Raw genomic sequence first — 24140 nt, 5'->3', positions numbered from 1 at the left:
TTTCCTCAGACTACTGAAATTTCACTTGGTTTTAAATTTGAATAAGCACCCTCCTTTCTCAGAGGAGAAAAATCGTCTTCTCTTCCATTCAGTCTTGTTTGATTTAAGGACACTGTCACTTGTCAGGTCTTCTGAAAAAAATCGCTATCACCTACCACCAAAATTTGAAAGAATCATTCAAAAAGAGCTGAAACTTTCCATCATGTTAATGCCTTTCTGAAAGTTAATTTTCAGAGAAAGTACAACAATCATTTGAATAGACAGATCGATAGATTTCGGTAGAAAGCAGCCTGGCAAAGATAGTCCTAATCAGCACTACTGGACATGAAGTTATAAGTAAATGATCTGCAATGGTCACAGCTGCTAATCCTTGGTGAGTGAGGAAGCTGACTTGGGAGAGAGGGGAAAAACAGTTCCTCTCACTGCTTCTGAGGCAAAGTACCATCTCCAGTCCCTCCTCACCTGCCATAAAATCCATGTGCTTAGACCTTGTATGGGGTTAAGAGTACTGATGGAAAGACGGAGGGAGAAAGAGGTTGTTTGCATGTGGTAGAATGACTGTTTCATAACGTGGTAAAGCTATACCACACACAGAAAAGGAAAAAAAAATAAAACTAAAAATACATTCTTTAAAGGCATTAAAACTGACATCTATTTCTACCTCTTAACTCTATGACTCTTCCTCTCTCTCCCTTTCTTTTTTATTTTCCTGCCATATGGCACCACTGAGGTATGCAATAATTTAGCTTCGTTGCCTGCAGATTTTAAAACATTTCATTGATATTTTCTGCACTGAGAAAAACCATCCAAAAACCCCAGAAAATACTGATTGTATCCAGTTAATCTGGGTGCCCTCCTCCTGTTTTTCTCTGATCTTTCAGTTTACAAAGCCTTGTTTTCACTTGTCCTTTCATTAATCAGTCTGAATGCTTTTACTAGCTAGAGTTATGTGTTTTTTGATCCATTCCCTTATGCCTATTTCGTGCTTCCTTACAGACATCACATTGAGACATGCTTCCATTTGAGAAAGAATGATAGACAGGTTTTAAAAGGAGACTCAATCAATACTATAAGTTTCTTTTTTTTTTTCCTTTCACTATTAGAATGTCTTAATTGCTACCAAGGAGAGAAGGAACATGGAGGGAAAAAAAAAAAAAAAAAAAAAACAATAAGAAGAAAAGTCAAAGTATGTACTCATATTCTATCATTTTCATCATGACTGAAGTTTCCTATTTCAGTGTGTGCATGATGAGATAGATAGGTTAGGTCTCTATTGATCATTTTTCCTTTTTTTAAAAATACTTATTCTGTGGAATCTGTTCCCAAATGAGGTATATTTGTGTTATTTCAGAGCGTGTTAGATATTGAGGATACTTTCACTGGAGAACCTCAGAGTGCTTTACAGAGCACAGCTCCTGTCTTGTGGTCTTGAGGACATAAATAGTCCCTCTAAACTCGATGAGATCACTATTTGCATGATTAAATATCATAACATTAAGTTGCACATAAATGTTACTCCTGTGGGTAGAGAGGGGGAAGGAGGAGAGGAGTGTGACATAAACTTTCAGGTGACAGAAGAGAAATGAATTCCGTCTGATTTCATCCTTCAAAAGCCTTCTAGTGACAGTATTATTTTTAAATGGCTTTTAGTGATTTTGTGGCACTGCCAAGTCATTTAAATCTATTAAAAAAAGTGAAAAAAAATTCAATAGCAGCAAAGCATGAATAATGCACTGCACTAATCAAAGCCCAAAGCCCCTGTCAGCACTCACAGGACTCAAGAAGGATGTGTGAAATTCTCTTGTCTCACCCCAATGCACCCACCCTGTAGTGATAAGGGCAAACCCATGCCCTACATGGACAGACTTCCTCCCCACGCTGCAGAACACAGAGCATGGCTCTTCTATGCTTAGAAGGATCTTATCTCCTACTGGCAGCCTTGCACCAAGGGGCCAACTTTTGAGGTTCAGAAATATGGACAAGAAATGCACACAACTTCTGTTACCTAAATGTACTGCACCACTTTGCCATCACCACTGAAGAGAGAGTGGGCTTGCTAAGCCCACAGATGGCACAGAGCTGGGGCGGACTGCTGGCATAGAGGAGGGCAGGTTTAGTGTTCAACATGATCTGAGAAAGTTGGGCATGCAAGCTGAAGATGTACAATGAGCTTCAGTGAGGTTAAATGCAAGGTAGTTCACATTGGCTGTAGCATACATATGGAGCAAGTAACACCTGCCCAGGCCTTGAGGACAGTAAAGAACTACAGGAAGTCATCAGCTGTGGATAAGCCTGTGATGGGAGGCATTTCACAATGTGTATAAATAGGAGTGCAGCTCACCAGACATACTAATCTTTCCACTGTGAAACTGAATTGAGTTACGGGCATCTCAGAGGGGAGCAGAAAATGAAATTGTGAAACAAGAAAGAAGGGGACAGGCTCTTTAGCAGAGTCGGTTGAGGTAGGACAAGAGAAAATGGTTTCAAAGTATAAGAGGGGAGATTTAGACTGGATATAAGGAAAAAGATTTTTACAGTAAGGGTGATGAGGCACACCTTGAGAGAGGGCTACCCAGATAGGCAGTGGATGCCATGTCCTTGGAGACACTCAAGGTCAGGCTGTATGGAGCTCTGAGCAACTTGATCCAGCTGTAGGCATTCCTGTTCACTGCAAGGGAGTTTGACCAGGTGACCTGTAAGGGTCCCTTTCAGCTGAAATGATTCTGAGATTCAATGAAATGTACAGAAACAAACTAAAAAGAATGATCCAAGACCTGGAAAACATTACCTCTGGGGGGGGGACGGGGGGGGGGACATCATTTAGCCTAAGAAAAGAGAAGGCTAAAAGGGAAGGTATGGAAGAGGCAATTGTTAAACATGCCCAGACTGCTGCCAGGATAATATGCTCTGCCTGTCTGTATGGATAGGACAGGAAGTAACGCGCTCAGTGAATGATGCAAAGAATATTCAGGTTAGATATTATGAAAAGGATGGAGAAGCATAGAAATAATAGATTGCCTGGGGAGGTACAGAGCCTCCATCATGGAAATGATGGGGAGGGAGAGCTCAGCCTTCCATGAGGGCCAACAATCTCTGCAGTGCTGCAGTTCAGTGATTATAGCAGAACTGGAGAGCTGAGAGCTACCTACATTGGCTTCATCTTATGTCTTTGGAATGGGTGTCTCCTTAAGCTGCGTTACTATTCATCTCCTTTTCCTTTGACCTAGCATTATTTGTGCCAAGCAATTGGAAGGAGCAAGATTGTTTTGCTGTACTCTGTGGTAAGACCACTAGTAATTATAATTTCTTTTACTGTATTATGACTTTTCCCCACTTACAGTCACATTTTCACCTCCAAGCGGTGCTACAATTTCTCTGGATTTATATATGAGCAGGAATGCATGTCTGTTTCTTTACTGCAATAGTAATATTAACCCATTCCAGGCTAGCAGCATGACAGAGGGGCATGCTGACCCACAGGAAAGACCTGTTCCTGTTCACAAAAGCACCACTCATTCCTTATCTGAGCTCTCTAGAACAAGAATTTCCTCTGCTTATATCCGTGCAAAACCTGCCTCACGCATGGGACACAGACTTGGCTGGAGTCCCCAAATCCATTGTAGTGCAAACACAGAAACAATCAGTAAAATCCTTCCTAAATCTCCATGCTTTCCTTAGGGTAATAATAAATAATAAAGGTGAGTTAAATGATAGTGGGAAGATTGTCTGTGGGGAGTCAGGGAGCACTATATGGAGTGGTCACACACCTGGACTCCCACCAAAACCCAAAGGTCCAAGCAGGGCAACACTGCTCTCTCCCCTGTCTTTTTAATAGAATTAAAAGACTTGGCAGTGTCACAAAAAAAGGGATCTGCAGTGCCCATGGCACCCAGGATAAAGCAAACCAAACTCACCATGCCACACTTGAAGCTGCTCACAGCAAGTCACTTAAAATATATAAATGTGGAGGGGAAACGCATCTTAGATTTCATTTCTGAAGTGCTACTCCGGACTTTCAGATTCTGCCTGTCCACAGAAATCCTCACTGCTGCATGTTTATATGGTGGAATTCAGCAGAAATCATTCCCGTCTTTTGAAACATAAAGAAAATGCTCCTCCTGTATTTGCAGCAGTCTCTTGAGTAGACTATTTTTGTTTCAGCTGGTTTCTGCCAGCTCCAAAACTGCTTTTTCCTCAGGTCAGGTTCCCACTACTTCTGAGCTTGAGACTCACTGTGGGCACAGGAGAGCTGGGAAAGGTAAAGACTGATTCCCCCCCTCAGTTTTCCAGACTTCGCCACTGTGCACAAAGCATTCAGGTCTGCACATACAGACAGAGCCAAGAAAAGAGCAGGACAATGTCATCCACCAACACAAGGGAGTGAGGAGAGACTCTGACCACAGCCTCTGTGCACGGAATGGTTTCCATTCTCTATGTGGTAGCTTCGATATAAATGCTGAGAATAGGCACTGTCAGATACACGAGCACACTTCCTCAGCCCAGACTGCTCACAGCCGCAGCCCTGGCAGTGACAGTGCCTTTCTTGGAGGGGCTGAGCTCACCCAGGCAGAAGGGATGCTGGCTCCTGAGGTTCCACCCCAACCCTGTGAAAGAATGGTGACACTCAAGCAAGGCCTGAGGCAGTGTCACTTGAGTGCCTGCGCAGAGTGATGCCTGACTCCAGCATGAGGTCTCACTAGCATGACAGATGGACAGATCCTCTAGGCTTTGTGGGACAGACAGGGCCACCTCCAAGAAGGGCAACTTGGAGAAACCTGAGTGACAACCACGAGCCCAGCCCCTGTCCTGGGGTCCTCCCGTTTCTGCATCCCTCACCCTATCTCCTACGCGGTGAGTGCGGCTGCTTTAACGGGGCCGGAGGGGGGGGGGTGGGTGCGGGCAGCCCCGCCGACGTCGCGGGCATCAGCTGACCGCGCCGGGCTCTGCCTCCTCCCGGGCCGCCCTCCCGCAGCAGCACCACTCCGCCGGCGGCTGCCGGTTCCGCCGCTCCGGTCCTCGCGGCTCCCGGGGCAGCACCGCGCATCCCGCCGCCCTACTGCCACAGCACACCCTTGAGCCTTCATCGTCCTTCTCCTCCTCTTTCTCCTCCTCCTCCCTGCTGCCGGGAGGAAGCCCCAGAGCCCGAAGCCCTCCTTGCCCTGCTCCGCAGAGAAGTTGGGATTCTCTCAGCGGTCTTCCCAGAGCTCTGAGTTTAGGGCGGGTTTTTCGTTTCCTCGCTCTCATTTTTTTTTTTCTTCCTTTTCTTTTTTTTCTCTTTTATTTTCCCTCCTTTTTCTTTTTTTTTTTCTTTTTTCTTTTTTTTTTCTTTTTTTCCTTTCCCGATCTCCTGCGATGGATGGCAGCCCCGAGCTCCCTCCGGGCAGAGGCTCGCTCTGAGGCAGGCTCCTTGCCCTACAGGGCATGCCCCGCCGCCGGAGGGATGCGGGCGGGCAGCCCCCGGCCGGCGGCTCCGGCGCCGTGACCGAGGATGCCCGCGACCCGACCGCCTCTCTCCTGACCGCAATCGCGGGGATTACAGCAGCTCCCGGGTACCAGAGCTCGGAGCGGAGCCCCTGGATCCCTGGAGCAAAGAGCTGCCCTCTTTGAACGGCTGTCTGCGAGGCGGTTTTTCCCATCCCTCTACGCCTCCAGCCTCCGGATGGGGCCAACAATCGCTAGCCGGGCATCGGGGGTGCTCCCGTAGATGCTCCGCTCCTCTCTCCTCCTCTCCGGACTCGCTGCTCCGCTCCCTCCCCGCTCACCGCCCCGAAGAGGGCGCGCACCCAGCCCACCGGGGCTCCGGGGCTGCACCGCAGCCAGACTCCGCGGGATGAAGCTCCGCGGAGATCCGCGGAAGTGGGCCCGGGCACGGGGCGAAGACCGCCTGCGCTGAGCCGCCGCAGGACCCCAGCGGCGAAGCAGCCCCGCCGCCTGCCGAGCAACCGGAGCCAGCGCCCTGCCTATAAATGTGATCCCTCCGGCAGCACCCAGCCGTCTCCACCCGCCCTTCCCCATCCCCTCCCTCCTCTCCCGCGGCTCTATCCCTCCCTCCGTTCCCCTCCCCAAAGCCGGTGCCCCCCATTCCCCGCCTCGCCCCGCCACCGGTGCTCTGCCCCCCGCCAGTCGCCGCCATGGAGCTCTCGGAGGTGCGGTGCCTGAGCGACAGCGATGAACTTTACACCATCAATAGGACCCCCCCCGGCAGCAGCAGACCCCAGCGCCTGCTGTGGCAGACGGCCGTGCGCCACATCACCGAGCAGCGCTTCATCCAGGAGCACAGCAGCAGCAGCGGTGGCAGCAGCAGCGTTGGGGGCAAGGGCTTCAGCTCGGAAGAGACCTGCTGCCCCAATCACCACCCGCACCACCACCACCACCACCACTTCAGGAGACAGTCAGCCGGACGGAGTCTGGGCAGCGAGCGTCACAACAACGGAGGCACCAAAGTCTTCCCGGAGCGCACGAGCAGCAATGGGGACCTGGGCTTTCTGCCCCTGGACTGTGCTCCCAGCAACTCCGACTTCTTCCTCAACTGGGGCTACACCTACCGCGGGGTGATCTTCCCCACGCTCCGCAATTCCTTCAAGTCCCGGGACCTGGAGCGCCTTTACCAGCGCTACTTCTTGGGCCAGAGGCGCAAATCCGAGGTGGTCATGAACATCCTGGACGTGCTGACCAAGCTAACCCTGCTGTTCCTCCACCTGACCCTGGCCTCCGCTCCCATGGACCCCATTAAGGGCATTCTCTTGGGCTTCTTTACTGGCATTGAGGTGGTGATCTGTGCCTTAGTGGTGGTCAGGAAGGACACAACCTCATACACCTACCTGCAGTACAGCGGTGTGGTCACTTGGGTGGCCATGGCCACGCAGATCCTGGCAGCTGGCCTGGGCTGTGGCCTCCTTGGGGATGGCATTGGCTATGTGCTCTTCACACTTTTTGCAACCTACAGCATGCTCCCGCTGCCGCTCACCTGGGCCATTCTGGCTGGGCTGGTCACCTCTGTCCTGCAGCTCATCATGCAGCTGGTTATCCCTAGATTGGCCGTGACTTCCCTCAACCAGGTACCGTGGTGAGGAAAGGGTGGGAGGCCTCCTCTTTTTCCATCACCCTGAGAGGAGGTGTGGGGTGTCCCAAGAATCCTTTCCCCTTTAACAAGGTTCTCAGATGTTCTGTACTTTGGGGAGAGCACAGGCAAAATTACACCTTCTCTCCCTTCCTCTCTCTCCCACATTGCCTATCCTCCCTGCGAAAGAAACAGTGGAATAAGATTTCACCCTAGATGGGGAGGGGGGCACTTCCTGGGTACTCTGTTCCCCATCCTTTTTTGCTCACTTCACTGTTGTTCCTTGGAACAGTTTTCCTGGGGCAAGTCGGAAGGACAGGACATTTGTCACTTCCCTCCTTTATTTCCAGCGATGGTCCATGGGATGAGATGGAAAAGATAACTCTGTCTTGGCCAAGCTCTCCCACTGCTCATTTCTCATTTACTTGCTCATGCCTTTTAACTCTAGACCTGCTGGAATGACTTGTGCTTTTATGCGTGTTGCACAGCTTGATCTGGGCTGTGAGAAAACGGGAGGAGGGCACGTTGCTCTTTTCCAATAAGAGCAAAGTGATACTCTTAATGAAAACAGGGGAAGGCTCTCCTTGGAGGTCTGGTGTGAATTCCTCAGTTGTCTTCGAAGGGTACCAACATGTCTGTTCTGCTTGTGGTCATGAAGTAAACATTATTGTGCTTAGAAGTGATGTCTAGGACAGGGTATTGGTTAAAATGGTGTGGTTGGGGGGGGGGGAAGGCAGTGGAGAGGGAAGGTAGGGGGAGATGCCGGGGGGTGCCATGCAAACAACTGAGAGGCACTGGGAGAGGTATGTGTCTGAGAAGTTAAAATCAGGACTAACCTGACTTTACATTCACCCAGCTTCTTCGTTTTGGAAGTGAAGATGTAGTGAGCTCTTGACATCCCTTCAAAGCAAGAAAATGCTGCCTTTCTAGGGCAACTTAATCCTGGGGATTCTTGCTGCTCCCCTTCCCCCCATCCTTTCCCAGACTGTCACAGTTCTGTGCTACCAATATTTCACAGCAGATTATTGTCTCCATTTAACTAGCTCCGGGGAATCAGTGGGAAGGAGGTGCAGATACTGGCAGAAAATCCCCAAAGGAGGGAGGATGTAGAGGAATGTGATGCTGATGGCATGTTGTTTACATGACTGCTGGGGTGTGCAGCTGGGAAGTGGCTGATATTGCACCTGTAAGTTTTAATGATGGTGGTCCTTGGGTCACATCTACCTCACTCAGAGCCTGGCTATCCTGTAATCCTTGTCCACCCCTGTCTATTCCCTTCCTCCACACACAAGTGAGCTGTAGAGATGCTTGACCTCACTTCCCTGTGGCCAGGCTCACACTGCTGGGAGAATCTGACACAGTGTTTTTTGCCTGAATGAATTCCATCAATGTAAGACGATTACTGCGCAGAGTTGTTGCTTGGCTCCTGGTAACATGTTGATGAATGAATTGGAACTGTATGCTGTGTCCCACTCCCTTGCACTGCTGGCACTATTAGTACTGGATCAAAAGCTGTGTGAGTTATGCTGATGTTTTAAGGTTCTTCCAAGTCTTATTGTCCTATCCTGAATCTGTGAATAAAGCACTGCTATCTCATTACGCACAGGTATCACAGCTGTTTAGCTGATCTCTGGAACACACACATATCCCAAAGACACTTCTAACAAAGACGTTTCCTGGAGAGATACAAATATCTTCATTTCGCAGCCTAATACCTTGCCAGCTGCGTGAATGAACCACCTTTGACTGGTGCACAATGAGACCTTACCAGCCAGTTGATTGCCTTCATGAACCAAATATATAAATCTCCTGAACAGGATCCACACAGATTGCCATATGTTGGTGTTGCTTCACACCGGCTCCTGCCTTTTCAGAGCCCACTTAATGTCACCTAATTGCACACTGTTTTGTCTGTTTCTCTTGTCCACTCTAGAGGAGAGCTTGGATCCTTCTTTTCCCCGAGGCATATTCCCCATCGCCTCCCCCGATGCTGGGAGGGAACGCACTCCTTCCCACAAACACAGCGCGGGAGATGCGCGAGAGATGCGCGGAAGATGCGCGGAGCGTGGCTTCGCGGGCGCTGTCCAGCAGCGCGGTGCTGAAGCGCGGCCCGGGGGCTCCCTCCAGCGGTTCTGACTGCCGCTACCGCACCGGGCCCCGCGCGGAGCACCGCGCACCCTTTGCGTCCTTCTGCGCGGGAGGTGTGTTGAGAGGCAGCAAGTGAGCGGGGAATTGCACCGTCCTGTTTAGTTCTTTTATGGCATTTCAGCCTTTTGTTTGTTTGTTTCAGGGAACTGTGGTGCACTTACAAGTGTCGGTTTTTGAGGGCTTTTTACTGTTGATAGAGGGTGTATAACTATTACTTTACAGGTAAAAGCAGACTATTTAAATGACTGTGTCATCAAGGCTATATAGCAAATGTTTGCTACTACATAGATTTCTTCATCTTGCAGGTAGAGTACTCTATTTTATCATAGGGCTTATTTTTCCAAGTAAAACATTGCCTTTTCCCTTCAGAGAAATCTTACAAGTCTAAATAACCTATTAGATTATGTAGCAATACCTGTGACCATCTTGCTGTGCTTCAGGATGCAGACAGCTATTTACAGTACACAAGATCAAGGAATTAAAGTGTACAACAAAAGACAAAACAGAAGGTAGAATTTTGATCATGGTCCAAATAATGGGTTTTCCACTGATTTGATGAGACCAGGATTTCATGCAGAGAATACGAAACTCAGTTCTGAACACAAAGTCTTCTCTACCCTGAAGTCAATTTATTACTGCACTCTCTAGTATCCATAGGGAAAATGGTGCAGATCCTCTTCTCAGTAAATGTTGGTATAAATTTGTTACAAGTCTATCTAAACTGATACAGTTGCAAGAGTACATACAAAAGGAAAATAAAGTGCTGGGATATGTTTTCCCTTAATCTTTTAATTACTATTAATTTGTATTGATAAATACATTCACAAGCAATTTAAATCATTTGTAATGCTGAATGAAAGCATGCAGTACTACCTGATCAGCTTTTTGTTGAGTTTAACACAATATGCATGATCATGAATGCAAATATTGCCCAAGTACACCATTTTCTCTTGCAGTGATACGTAAGAGAATATCTGATTTTTCTTGTGTTTCTGAAATGAATTTGAACCAGCATTTTAGGTATAGGTGGAAGACAATTACTGTCTTGAAATTAGATTATGTATTTATTCATTTACTTTTCAAACAGTAAACATAGACACACTAGTTTCTGTTTTGCTAGATGTTTCATGTTTTGGGGGAGATGTGAGCACCCTGAAATCCAGGTTACTTCAGCCCAAAATGCTTAGCAATGGGATGCTTCTCAGAACCTGTGAGAAAAGAAATGAGAAATGCAAGATCTTACTGATAAACAAGTGCATGGATCTGTGTTCCTGATTAGATACTTAGCTGAGGATGGTATTTACCTTGAACATTCACTCAGAAGACAATTTCATTTCTATTGCATTCGTTCATACTATTTTCTTGATGATGTGATATAAGATCTAAAATTTCTAAGAATATATATATGTATTCCAGGCATATGGGGAAGAATAAACAACTCAAAGCTCCTTAGTGTTATATAACGTAGGCAGATGATAATATAGACATGGGTTTTGACAGAGTTGGAATTATGTAAGCTACATACACTGGATTTTAATCCTCTCCCCATGCACCCTTCATTCATGTGACTGAATTCCTCTGTAGTCAGTAAGCCTACACAGATTTGTGTATTCCCTTCCCTTCCCTTCCCTTCCCTTCCCTTCCCTTCCCTTCCCTTCCCTTCCCTTCCCTTCCCTTCCCTTCCCTTCCCTTCCCTTCCCTTCCCTTCCCTTCCCTTCCCTTCCCTTCCCTTCCCTTCCCTTCCCTTCCCTTCCCTTCCCTTCCCTTCCCTTCCCTTCCCTTCCCTTCCCTTCCCTTCCCTTCCCTTCCCTTCCCTTCCCTTCCCTTCCCTTCCCTTCCCTTCCCTTCCCTTCCCTTCCCTTCCCTCCCCTCCCCTCCCCTCCCCTCCCCTCCCCTCCCCTCCCCTCCCCTCCCCTCCCCTCCCCTCCCCTCCCCTCCCCTCCCCTCCCCTCCCCTCCCCTCCCCTCCCCTCCCCTCCCCTCCCCTCCCCTCCCCTCCCCTCCCCTCCCCTCCCCTCCCCTCCCCTCCCCTCCCCTCCCCTCCCCTCCCCTCCCCTCTCCTCTCCTCTCCTCTCCTCTCCTCTCCTCTCCTCTCCTCTCCTCTCCTCTCCTCTCCTCTCCTCTCCTCTCCTCTCCTCTCCTCTCCTCTCCTCTCCTCTCCTCTCCTCTCCTCTCCTCTCCTCTCCTCTCCTCTCCTCTCCTCTCCTCTCCTCTCCTCTCCTCTCCTCTCCTCTCCTCTCCTCTCCTCTCCTCTCCTCTCCTCTCCTCTCCTCTCCTCTCCTCTCCTCTCCTCTTCTCTCCTCCCTACAATTCATTTTTCTGCCATAGTCAGCTGTGGGTGATTTATAACCTGATTGTATGATTTTAGACTGGATTATGATCTGGTTTCCTTTTATATCCTGTAACATCACCTGACCAGTATCAGTGGGTCACAGCATAATTAGATTCGAATTGGATACACTTTTCTCTGATGCAGCAGCATCTTTGTTGTGCTAAGTAGGGAAATGCATTAGTTATATTTACAATTCGGTGATCAATTGCCCTCAGATAGTTCCTCCAAAATGGAGGATCTCAGGCAGAAGCATGAATGAAACCTGCTTTTATCAGTGAATTTCAGCCTACAGTGTAGTTAGTGTACTTGTTCTGAATGGAAGTTACTTTGCTGGATTTTATGTGACTTTTTTTATGCTTTCAGAACATTTCTGGATTGTTTTTAAGATTTTCTTCATTGTTTGCTTGTCATTTCTCATAGTCTAGGAAGAGCAGCATCCAATGCAAAATAATCACGTAGTGCAGCAGTGCAGTTACAGCTGACACTTAACAACAGATCATGCTGGAATGATCCTTATTAGCCTGTACAGAAGTCTCTAGGGGATAAACATCTCCTCCGTTCATCCTCTTACTCTATTTCTCAATCCTGTCAATGATTTGATGTGAACAGGAAATAGAAGGGGGCAAAATGTGAACTATTTAATGGATTCTTCAATTTCTAATGGGGAAAAAAGGCAGGATCCTTTCCTCCATTTTTCTTATTTCCAGAACATCTTAATAAGTGTGAGAAAGCTAGAGTATTCCATACAAATGGTGAATTTTAGTAAACAGAAAAGAATTATGATTTTGAAATGATGATTAAGGTAATGAAAACTCCAAACCTGAAAACCCTGTCGAAGCTGGTGCCTGGCACCCCATCCCTGGGGTGTTAGTAGGCACCCTGCTAACATCCTATTTCTTTAAGCACAGTGTTCTTGCACTTATCAACACTTCTCATTCTGAGTATCCGGTGAGGGTGCCTCAGCAGCTCAGTGTTAAAGCTACTTTTCAGCCAAACCAAACACTATTTCAGTGGAAACACATTTTATGGTTATAAGCACTTGCCTTACATCTTAGATAAGAAGGGGTTTACATTCTTTCTCAATGGAAAAAATACAGTTCCCATGATACAAAAGACCGAAGTTTAAATCCCTTTCTCCAGACAGAATTCAAATCCACCTCTCCTAACATCACTAGAGAGTTTCCAAAGCAAACTTTCTCCCACTCCTTGGAAAACTGTTCTTCTGGGAAGAAAAAAGCTAAGATTCAGTGGACACAAAGAAAAAAAAAAAAAGAAAAAAACAAAGAACAATCTTTACTGTAGCCAACTGATTAAGGAGTTCATCTTTGGTGATGTCCTTGCTGAACATGTTAGTGTTTTATATAATATATTTTATAGGGAACCTGCTTTGGCAGGGGGGTTGGACTGGATGGTCTCTGGAGGTCCCTTCCAACTCCTACAATTCTGTGATTCTGTGATAATGCTATCCAGTCATTCCCTCAAGCACATGTTCCAGTCAGCAAACTGTATGTTGTGGTCCCCTATTTCTGACCTGATGAATCTTGAATCTCTTTTTCAAAGTTGTGAAGATTCTCCACAAAATTTCTCTCCTTCCTTATCTGCTACTCCTCCAGCTCCTCAAAAGCAGATTCAACCTATGATGAGGGCAGTTTCAGGATAGACAGGAGGTGTAGAATGAGGGGGTGAGCCTTGAGTCACTGAGCTGCCATGCAGAAAATTTAAAGCCATTTTAAAAGACAGTGCTTGGCCCTGTTCAGTGTTTGATCAAAAAGATACAGGCAGTGTCCTTGGGGAGGCTGGTTATCTAATACTCAATCTCAGACATTATATTATTTTTATAAGTTCTTGAATATACCCACAAGAGCATGGTGTAACTCAGCATACGTTTCTGGTTTAAATTCTTGCAGTTATATATTTGCAAATTTGGTGTACAATGATCCCCCATTGTGGTGTCTGAGTCTTTTTTGTTGTTTTTTTGGTCTCTAACCTCTCCATCAGAGAAAAACTCTGTTTCATTTGTTCTATTCTTGGTGCAGTGCAATTTGTACCCAACCCCAGCACAGGAGACTGTGGAGTAGCAATCTGGTCCAAGGAGGGACATGAATGCAAATTGCTGTTAATGGTGCAGTGAATTTTGAACATTCTGGTGCTAGCCTCACTCATTCAAATAAGGGATAAAAGAGATCTTACTAGCCAGAAGGGATCAATCTCAGATGATACTGAGTTCTTACACAGCATTTCTTGGAACTAAGAATCTTACTAAGAGATATTATTAGGGCCTGACTGACTCAGAGACTCTGATCAGCTTGATTTAATGCCCACAGAGTGCAATACAGAAATTAGAAGACATTAGACATTAGAAACTTTAGGTAAACTAAGATCATTTCTCAGTTTAGGGAAATCATTTCTTAGTTTAGGGAAAACATTGCTCTAAATCTGCTTTTCTTTTTTTTTTTTTTCTTCTGAGGGAAAACACCAACATGGACATCCAGGTCCTCCAGGAATCTCTTGGAGTTCTGTCACTCTTATCTCTCCAAACACACTCATCTGCAGACAGAGATATGTGTATGGTACTGCTTAACCTAGAACAAAAACTATCAGGAAATGCATACAGGGTGAAGTGCAAAGCCAGGCAGCTATTGGCTGACAGAGTAATATTTCAGCACGTAGGTTTGGTTTATAAGCAACTATTTTAAGAAGTGTTGCTACTTCATTTGTCAGCTTCTGCTGCTGCAAGCTTTCATACATTTAGCCTTAGAAGAAGAGTTCATTAATTAACCATTGCTGCAGCCTGAGAAGTGACTGAAGCATATCAGTGTAAATAAAATGAACCCAAGCCATTTTTTCCCACCACTCTAGCAAATAATTTTACTTCTCCTAATTAGTTTAATGTTGTGGTATCATTTTATAAGATGCTCTTGACCTTAATCTAAAAAAAGAGTTGCACCTGGTATAAATGAAAGAGTATTTGAATGAGTTGAAAGTGTTGATTTTTCTACCTGCCTTTGGTTGTCAATTTTGGCATGAATATCACAGTTTTGGGCTTGTTTCTTCTAATCTCTTCACTTTTGTTTTTATCTTAAAATAAAATGCAGAAATCTGTCTTTACTGAAATCAATGGAAGCTTTCAACAGAGGCAGAGTTCTAATTAGGAAGAAACTGTTTATTTCTTTGGAGGATCTGGTCTCCAGGCATTTTATTATTTCTGCTTTGTTCAAACTCTGCTGCTTTATTTACATGGGAGCTACACTCTGGAGCTATCCCTCGATGGTGCTATCTGTTCTGTGCTGCTTGCCTTAGTTCTATCACAGTAGAATCTTTATCTCTAAATCATAGAATGGAATCATAGAATCATAGAATTCATAGAGTAGAAAAAGAACTTCAAAGATCATCGAATTTCAACCCTCCTGACATGGGCAGGGTTGCCAACCACTAAACTAGACTGCCCAAAGCCACATCCAGCTTGGTCTTGAATCTAAATCTTGATACTACCTCTAAATCTGGAGGTATCATCACAATGCAAATAAGAAATAATAATAAACAGTGTAATCGATCAGTATGTAAAAACTACATGGTATTGTACCATACACCAGGTGTTTTATGACTGAAGTAAGGAACTCAGTTGAATAAATGAACTAGATTTTATGACAGTTAGATCAGAACAAAGTCTAGATATACTCATTCTTTTATCCCATGATTCTCTGCCATGTATGAAAGTATATTTAATGTTTATTTTTATTAATATTTTTCCTACGCATACTAGATAGAGTTACAATTAACGTGGAAATTATCCCACGTGCTCAGTGAGGTTTGAATTTAATGTGCCATTTTCATATTCTTTTATAGAAAGGAACTGTATTCACCACTGATTTCAGCTAGGAACTGAGAATGAGGATCATTCTCATTTTATCACTAAATTTATCAGTGGCCTTTGCTGACCCCCACGCATCACTTTATGTTTCTGGGCTCTGGTTGATTTGAAAATTTGCCTTTCTCAGTTGCTATAATATGTGAGTATCATGCTCAACTGCTTTGAGATTTTTGTTCAGAACATACCCATCACCCTCTGTGGTGTAAATTGAAGATTACTTGTATTGACTTCCATCAGCTATGCACAGGTTTTGTTAAAAATAATAATAATAATAATAATTGAATGTAGTGAGAACTGTTGCCTATAACTTTGCTCTTTTTCAAAAGGCCTGGTTCTCTAAAATTCTCTTCTACCAAATGTAAATGATTCCATGGTCTCCTTACGTTAGTCAATACAAAAAATAGCATATAGTTTATTCAAGGCTGTGCATGCCCAGTTATGACTGAGATATGGAGCCAGCCTCCACTTCAGATGTCCTTTTTGTGACCCCATGTTTCTTGCTTTCACATCCAAGCAGTGGATCAGTGTCAATAAATAGAAAGAAGCACATTCTCACCTGGGTTATTTTGTTACTGTTATAGGGATCTTTACTAAGACTGGAATCCACAGATTCAAACTCCCTCACACAGAATTGAGAGAAAAAAATAGATCATGTTTTGGTCTTTGTGCAAATACTGCTAGCTCTTGGGAAGGAAGTAGTTCTCCCCTTCCTGGGCACTGTGTGAAATTGGTTAAAGCTTGTAGGTCTCTGATTGAACTCTTTGCATGCCCTTTGATGCCTCCAAGGTCTGGCATGAGATGCTCATTGAGACTTAGGCAGAACATAGGTCATCTAAGTCTTGCCCAAATATACTACTATTAAAAAATGGCATTTCCTGAATCGTGCTTAATGCCACTCTTACTGATGCTGTGATAGTTTCCTTGTTCTCTCCAATCCCTAGAGTAATAGCAGCTTTTTTTGCAATAATGGGAAGAGAGGAAGAATTTGCTATCTATATTTCATTATGTTAATACAATTACCTTTTCCTGCTGTTTCATTAGCCACCTGAGAGGTTCCTGAGAGGCACCTGAGAGCACATAAGGTGTTCCCATTTCCTATGTGACAGCAAAGGACAATAGGGTCTGTAATAATCTTTTATAATCTCAGCAACTGTTCATGCTTAGAAATGATTTTTCCAATGGTTTATCACTTTCATTCCTATAAGAATATACTTGTCTCTTATTTGTAAGAGATATTTATTTACAGTATCTGAGAACAGCCACTTTTTGCTATTTCTCCATAATAAAATACCTCATCAGAAAGAGGGAACAGTGGTTAAAAGAATGAATCTTGACACTATGCCTGTTCTTTTAAAGCTTAAGTTGTTTGAGGCCTAGAAACATATCTCAGGAATTGTTAAGGTAGCCGTTCTCTCCTCTTCAAACAACTAAGAAAGATTTTTCTGACCAGATAGTTTTTTATGGCATCAGAACACCCTAACTTCCTTATTGAATTTATGAATGCTATATTCAACTGTCATCTCTTAAAGAACTCTTTTGATGGCATGCAAGAATTATTTGAGACTACTTTTGCTTCACTTTTGTAACACAAGAATGCTGTAATTAAATTTGATGTAGTTGATTTTTCAAAACCAAGTTAACCAATCCATCTAATAAATAAATGATAATATGCTGTATTTAAATTTCTAAAGTTTCAAATCACATCATAGCCATGCACATATTCACATTAGATAGTACTAGATGAATGCAAATACTCAGCAAAGGCAATTATGTGCAATTTCTTACTTTTTTTTGTATTATTTTTCAGGTTCAGTAATTACCTTCGTAAGCCAAAATGTTATTTGCTATGTTCCTAAAGTTCATGTATATCTAAAGGGAGTTTATAAAAGCAATTTAAAAATGCAAATAGTTACTATCATTTAAAATTCAAACTATAATCTCAAAATCAAACTGTTTTCTTTTGGCTAATATTGGGAAGAAATTCCAAGTTCACTAGCCAGAACTTAGAACCCTTTACCACATAGTGAAAATTCTGAAAATCTCAAAAAAAAATTCAAAATATTAAAAAAAATTATAGAGAATTCTACAAATAGAATCTTACATGCTGAGGATATGTAAGAGACACATGGATGTGTCAATAAGGGAAATGATTTAGTGATGGGCATGGTAGTGATAGCTGATGAATGATCTTGGTGATCTTAAAGGTCTTTTCCAACCTAAATGATTCTATGATTCTATTATTCTGAGATGTTTAAAGCAGTGAGACGTCTGGCCAATGAGGACTGTTCAGACTGGAGAAGATAAATTTTAAGAGGAATCTTATCAATGTCTATAAATATCTGAAGGGAGAGTCCAATGAGGATAGAGCCAGGCTCTTTTCAGTGGAGCCCAGTGTCAGGACATGAGAGTAATGGGCATAAACTAGAAGTGCCATTAAGTGTTGAATCAAATAAGCAAACAGAAAACAGCAGGTGTTGTGTGTTCTGGTTTTTGTTTGTTTGTTTGTTTGTGTTTAAAGTAAGGCTAATTGAACACCAAAACATGTTACCCAGAGATGTTCTGAAGTCTTTGTTTCTGGAAACAATTTCGAAATCTGACTGGACAAACCCTAAGGCAATCTGCTCCAGATTATCCTACTTTGAACATGCATCTTTGACAATATGATCATCAGGATTGCCATCCAATCTCATTTATTCTGTAAGTCTTTAAGGGCTGGCTGCTCCAAAAGTTATGCCTCCTAATTTATTATGTTGGTCTGTGATGTCAGAAGCAAATGTTAGTGGTATGGCAGTAGAGGTTGAATCTTCCCACCAATATTTCATTACATTTTGTTGCTGTGTGACAGATGGCAGTAGATGGACAGTCTGACAAAATGTCATCTGACATGGAAGTGTGGATGAAGCAAAGGGGTGTCACTGTCTTCTATGAGAAAAAAATATGGAGACCAATCAGTGGATGTGAGCATAGTGAGGTGGTGGGTGGTGCATTTTAGCAGTGGCAACCGTGACAGTGCATCACCTTCATTGGTGCAGATATTAATGAGCATGGCATGCAGCCTCTTGTTCATCACTGGCCAAAACGCACGGCTAATGTTGGTGATTGATCTTACAAGGATCTGGAGGCCAAAACCAACATCACTGAATCCAGCCTGAAGCAGCACAGCTCCTGTGCTCACAGTGTGAGATTTGTTTTAGGACAAATGCAATGCCTTCTGCACCCACTTTGGTCCATTCCAGCTTCAAATCCTGCAGTGGGACACAACTGTGGACTTTTATCAGGGTCACCATCTGGCATGGCACATCACTTCTTCATAGAAGATGATCTGTGGGCTTATCACCATCCCACCTGGTGATATCAAGCAGCCCTGGAGCACAAGATTACAGCAAACATCAGATACATACACACTCAGTGCTTCTTTTTGGGAATGATTTTGCCTCTACCCACTATATCTTTGTAGCATGAGCAATACTGCAGGAAGGAGAGACTGAAGAACATCACTAAGCACGTCTTTTCTGGCCATCAATAAAAAGAACTCTTTCATCACTAACAACTTCGTTTCTCTCTCTTGTTGAATTGTTACATAAATGTTAGAGAAATCTGAGGTACCTGTCCATGAACTGTGGTCTCACTGCAGCTTTCTCAGAAACCTTAGCTACCAAAGTACACTAAAGGCAGGCATGTCATCCTTAGGCAATCTGTCAATATAAGGACCATATTTGATGAACTGATAATATCCTGCTTTTAAAATGATAGAAACTGAACTTCCCCCAGCAAAACACTGATGATTTGTATCAATATTGATTTCAGAATAGAGAACTGCTCTTGAGAAGAAAAAGCTGAAGGGAAACTGTGACAGCCTGCAAATATGGAAGAAGTTGCTGAATAGAGGAAGACATTGTTTAATCTTTCTCCTGTAGCTAGCAAGAGAGATGGTGGGCTAAAGTTCCTGCAAGGAATATTTACATCAGATAGTGGGAGAACTCTTGTGACCAGATAGATAAAAGTAGGTAACTAGGATTTGTCCAGGAGGCTTCATCCTGAAGTATGATCAATCACTTGAGGGAAGAATTGTGCTAGGATGTTTAGGTAACATCCAGGATCTGGAGCGTGACTTAAATGACCTGTCAAGGTCCCCTTGTGCCCTAACTTTTATAATTAAATGATACTGGCTCATAATTGTCACTCTGATGCCAAGTGTTCTCACTTTCCACTTTCCAAGGAGGCAAACAATTCTGTATTTCTGATTGTCCCTTCACTGCAGCTAACAGATTTATCTGAACAACACTGAAATTCCAGTGTCATTACTTATATCTATGGTTTTCTAAGGACATAGTTAATCAACTATTTACCAAAAACTAACTAATAATACTGCTGATGATGCAAGAAAATGATAGAATCTGATAATCTCTTCCAAGAGGCTAATGGCTGATAAAAGGACTATATTGTCAATACAGTCCAATTGAAAGAAAAGCAACATCAGTGAATGAATCTACAGAATGAGAGGCTATTACTGCAGTCAAAAATACATTTCAGGTCATCATCATCTTATCGTAATTGACCTTCAGTTTTCCTCATGTCATATACCTGTTCAGATTATTTTTATTTATAGCTACATATTAGTATATAATCAGATCATCATCATTTTATGTATTCTGTTCATTACAAACATTTGAGGGGCATATGCCATTTAATTACGAAGATTAGGAATTCTCCTGGATGTTCCTGCTCTAAGCAAAGTAGATAAGCACCTCCAGATGTTTAAAGATATAGTCTCTGAAAACTTTGGGATTACAGCTGACTTCACAACTATTTGCAGATATATGATGCACATGAAAATAATGGGAACAATATGGGCATGCAGCGCTATAAATAAGCATAGTAATTACTTCATACCTGCTGAGTAGCTAGAGCATTATTAGGATTTGGAAGGGTTCTAGCTATTTTTGTACATCCAAATTCATGCTGGACATCATGGGATAATACGTCTCTTGCAAAGTTTCTCTAACACTCCAGATAGGTCCATTAAACTAGAGGCTGCATTATGCTACTGGAGTAGCACTGCACCTTTCCTAGGGCTGAACACCCCATCCCTGCCAGAAAGCAGACAGTTCAGCTTTTACTTTTTACACAAAGTGCTCTCTTCCTTCTTCAATAAAGAAAAGTGTTCAGAGCAGCAGACAATTGTAATTCAATCTTCAATATCTTCAGTATCTTTATTGACGACCTGGATGAGGACATTGAGTGCACCCTCAAAAAGTTTGTGGATGACACCAAGTTGGCTGGAAGTTGATCTGCCTGGGGGTAGCGAGGTCCTACAGAGGGATCTGGATCTGGACAGACTGGATAGCTGGGCTGACGCCTATGGGAAGAGGTTCAACAAGGCCAAATGCCGGGTCCTGCATTTTGGCCACAACAACCCCAGACAACACTACAGGCTTGGGGCAGAATGTCTGGAACACTGTGTAGAGGAAATGGACCTGGGGGTATTGATTGATGTCAGCAGTGTGCCCAGGTGGCCAAGAAGGCCAATGGCATCTGAAACCCTGTTGCCAGCAGGAACAGGAAAGCGACTGTCCCCCTGTACTCAGCTCTGGTGAGACTGCGCCTCGAGTACTGTGTCCAGTTTTGGGCCCCTCACTGCAAGAAAGACATTGAGGCCCTGGAGTGGGTTCAAAGAAAGGCAACAAAGCTGGTGAGGGGTCTGGATCACAGGCCTTATGAGGAGCGGCTGGAGGAGCTGGGATTGTTCAGTCTGGAGAAGAGGAGGGTCAGAGGAGACCTTATTGTTCTCTATAACTACCTGAAGGGAGGTTGTAGTGAGCTGGGGATCGACCTCTTCTCTCGTGTAACTAATGGTAGAATTAGAGGGAATGGCTTCAAGCTGCGCCAGGGGAGATGTAGGCTGGATGTTAGGAAATACTACTTCTCCGAAAGAGTGGTCATTCACTGCAATGGGCTGCCCAGGGACATGGTGGAGTCATCAACCCTGGAGGTGTTCAAGGAATGTTTGGATTTTGTGTTGAGGGATATGATTTAGTGAGAATTGTTGGTGATAGGTGGATGGTTGGACTGGATGATCTTGTAGGTCTTTTCCAACCTTGTTTTTTTTGTGATTCTGTGATTCTGTGATTCTGTGATTCTGTAATTCAGAGAGCGTGTTGGATTATTTCTCTTCAAGGGTAATAAACTCTGACTTTGCCAAGATAATTGTGGTTTGAGTTTTTTCTTACTGTGAAGGTCAATACACTCATTCAGCAAAATGCCTTTATTTCCAGGCTACAAAATCTGTATCAGCAGTTCAGAGCAACTATAAAGAAACCTTTAGTAAAATATTTTTAGTCTGCTATTTCTAATCCTATCTGATACAGGAATCTCTTAGTAATGATGAATGTTTTGAAAATTCGTGTTGGATTTTCAGTTCAGTGTAAAGAATGGCATAAAACATATATGGAATACAGATGTTCTTGTTTATCTCATTGAAAGCAGGGTAATAGGATAGAGGTAGGTCATCCTGGTATCATTTTCAATTGTTATTGTCATTTTGAAGAGAGACACATCAACAGTTTGTTCCTAAGGATGCACTTTTTGAGAATGACTGAGTGATCCCATCCAAATCCAGTGGTACTGCTGAGTTCCTGCAAGCCCTGGACTAGATTGTCTCATGAGCTACCACCTTAGCTTATTGCAAGTCCTTCAGATCTGCAGTGTCTGTCTTTGTGATCCAGCAATGACTTCTTGTTGAATTCTGAGATCAGCAGGATTCCCCAACTATTAGAAGAGGGAATTTTCAAACCTGAGTGGCAATGATTCTTCCATTTCAGTTTCCATTTGAACTGAGTAAATGCTGCAAGCTGAGAGTTGCCATAAGCACATTTTTCATCCCTCACTAAACCGCTTATTATATGTATTTCAAAAACACATTATACCTCTCTGCAAACTTCAGATTCTCTTTAATATTCCCAACTTCTTGCCAGCGTTAGGTCAGTCATTGTCTTGTTCAGTGGAACTTCTTCAAGGAAAGAAATATTTGAAGAAAGCACAGGTGAACTGGTAAACAAAATTTCAAAGTAAAATCTTTCTTTGGGACACTGTGAAATCTGTGCAGAGTGATGGCTTTATAGAAAGTCTCCAAGGATGTGTTTTATGTAATGGACAATTCTGCTCAATGTCAGAATCTTCCATTTCAGTTCCAGAGAGAGGGCTCTGCAATCTCATCTTTCAGTAACTTTCAAAACTGGGTCAATTGGGCCTGGATGGATACAGCACAGAGTGAATGTGCCCAGCATACTAGGATTGAAATGAGATGTTTGCTTATGAACAGATCATAGAATCATAAACTCATAGAATCATAGAATCATAGAATAGCTTGGGTTGGAAGGGACTTCTAAGATCATCCAGTCCCAACCCCCTGCTGTGGGCAGAGTTGCCACCCATCAGACCAGGTTGCCCAGAGCTCCATTCACATGGCCTTGAATGCCTCCAGAGAAGGAGCATCCAAGCTTCTCTGGGCAACCTGTGCCAATGCATCACCACCCTCTGAGTAAATAACTTTTTCCTAACATCTCACCTAAATCCCCAGTCTTTTAGTTAAAGTCTTTCCTCCTCGTCCTATCAACCCCTGCCAGTGTAAAAATTTAGTCTCCTTCCTTTTTATAAGCTATTCTTTGATCTTTGCAAGCTTGATGATACATGCATCACACTCTGCTGTGAAATACAACCACGGTCCATGAGCAGGTTGTGCCATACAGTACCAAGGGCAATCTGTCTGAAGGAGCCACACGTTCTGCATAAAGGTCCTTAATGTATTTGGAGTCCTAGGGCTGACTTGCAGGCAAGACTTCAGAATTTAAAGTGAAATATAAGTATGCTCAAAATGAGCATGCTTCAGTTCTATAAACCCTGCTCAGATCTGTATCTTAAATATTGCTATGTAACCACATTTTCCCCTGTATAGTTGTATCAGTCTAAAAAAGACATTTGAACACCTATGAGTCTGACCTGCACAGAAATGCAGTAGTTGATCTTCTTTGCTACTAACTCAAACAAAAAAACAGAAAAAGAAAGAAATTTAAATACAGGTTTCCATGAGGAGGGCAATGCGATGAAGGCATCTAAGCAAGTTCTTGTTTTTGACCAGAACTGAATATAGGTTTAATGTATGTTTTACTGTGCAGTGTCAGTAAGATGAACCAGATGGTCAATTAATATCAACAGCTAACATGTTTGTACTGTCTATAGGCAATTTTAATTGCCTTCAGAATTGCAGTAGATAAAAAGAAAATAATTTTACCATTGGGGCTGAGTGGGCCTGATCTTATTTTTCTTTAAGAAGAGAAATGGTATTTTTTTTGCACTTTGAAACGTTTATACATCCTTTGGGAAGGGAATACCTGGCCATTGTACTGCTAATTGGTTTGCACTCTAAGAACTGATTTTATACTTCTTGGGAAAAAAATAAGATCATATTGTTATAAGAAGGAGGCATTAGTGATTCCCTAGGATATCTGAATACTTTGTTTCAGTTGCGTTTGGAAACTTGACATACCAAGATAGATGGAAAAAATAACTTAAAAAACACATCAGAGCCAGTAGGCTTATCTCCATGAAGCAGATCAGGCTTTTACCAAGAATTAAAAACCAAACAAATCTGACCCATACATTAACTCCATCCCTTCTCTTTGAGAAATTTCATGGATTTGACTGCCAGCACTGTCTGCTTTTCAAAAGATA

At 43.5% G+C, this 24140-nt stretch overlaps 1 protein-coding gene across 2 annotated transcripts in view; it reads left to right on the top strand.

Annotated features, from left to right (window-relative positions):
• The first annotated feature begins 4577 nt into the window (after positions 1-4577).
• ADCY8 (adenylate cyclase 8) overlaps positions 4578-24140 on the top strand; it is a 123978-nt gene continuing 104415 nt past the window's right edge. Inside the window, exons 1-2 of one of the 2 annotated variants that reach the window (XM_090138002.1) lie at positions 4578-4851; positions 5364-7058. In XM_090138002.1, coding sequence (XP_089994128.1) covers positions 6132-7058 — 927 coding nt within the window. In that variant the 5' untranslated portion in view covers positions 4578-4851; positions 5364-6131. Of the gene's footprint in view, positions 4852-5326; positions 7059-24140 lie in introns of those variants that run through there. The other variant, XM_031591235.2, reaches the window with a different exon arrangement.

Source organism: Phasianus colchicus, chromosome 3 (assembly GCF_987193195.1).
Source record: "Phasianus colchicus chromosome 3, bPhaCol1.hap1.1, whole genome shotgun sequence".
Taxonomy (NCBI): domain Eukaryota; kingdom Metazoa; phylum Chordata; class Aves; order Galliformes; family Phasianidae; genus Phasianus; species Phasianus colchicus.
Note: the sequence above shows the minus strand (reverse complement) of the source record. Positions and strands in the feature narration are given on the sequence as shown.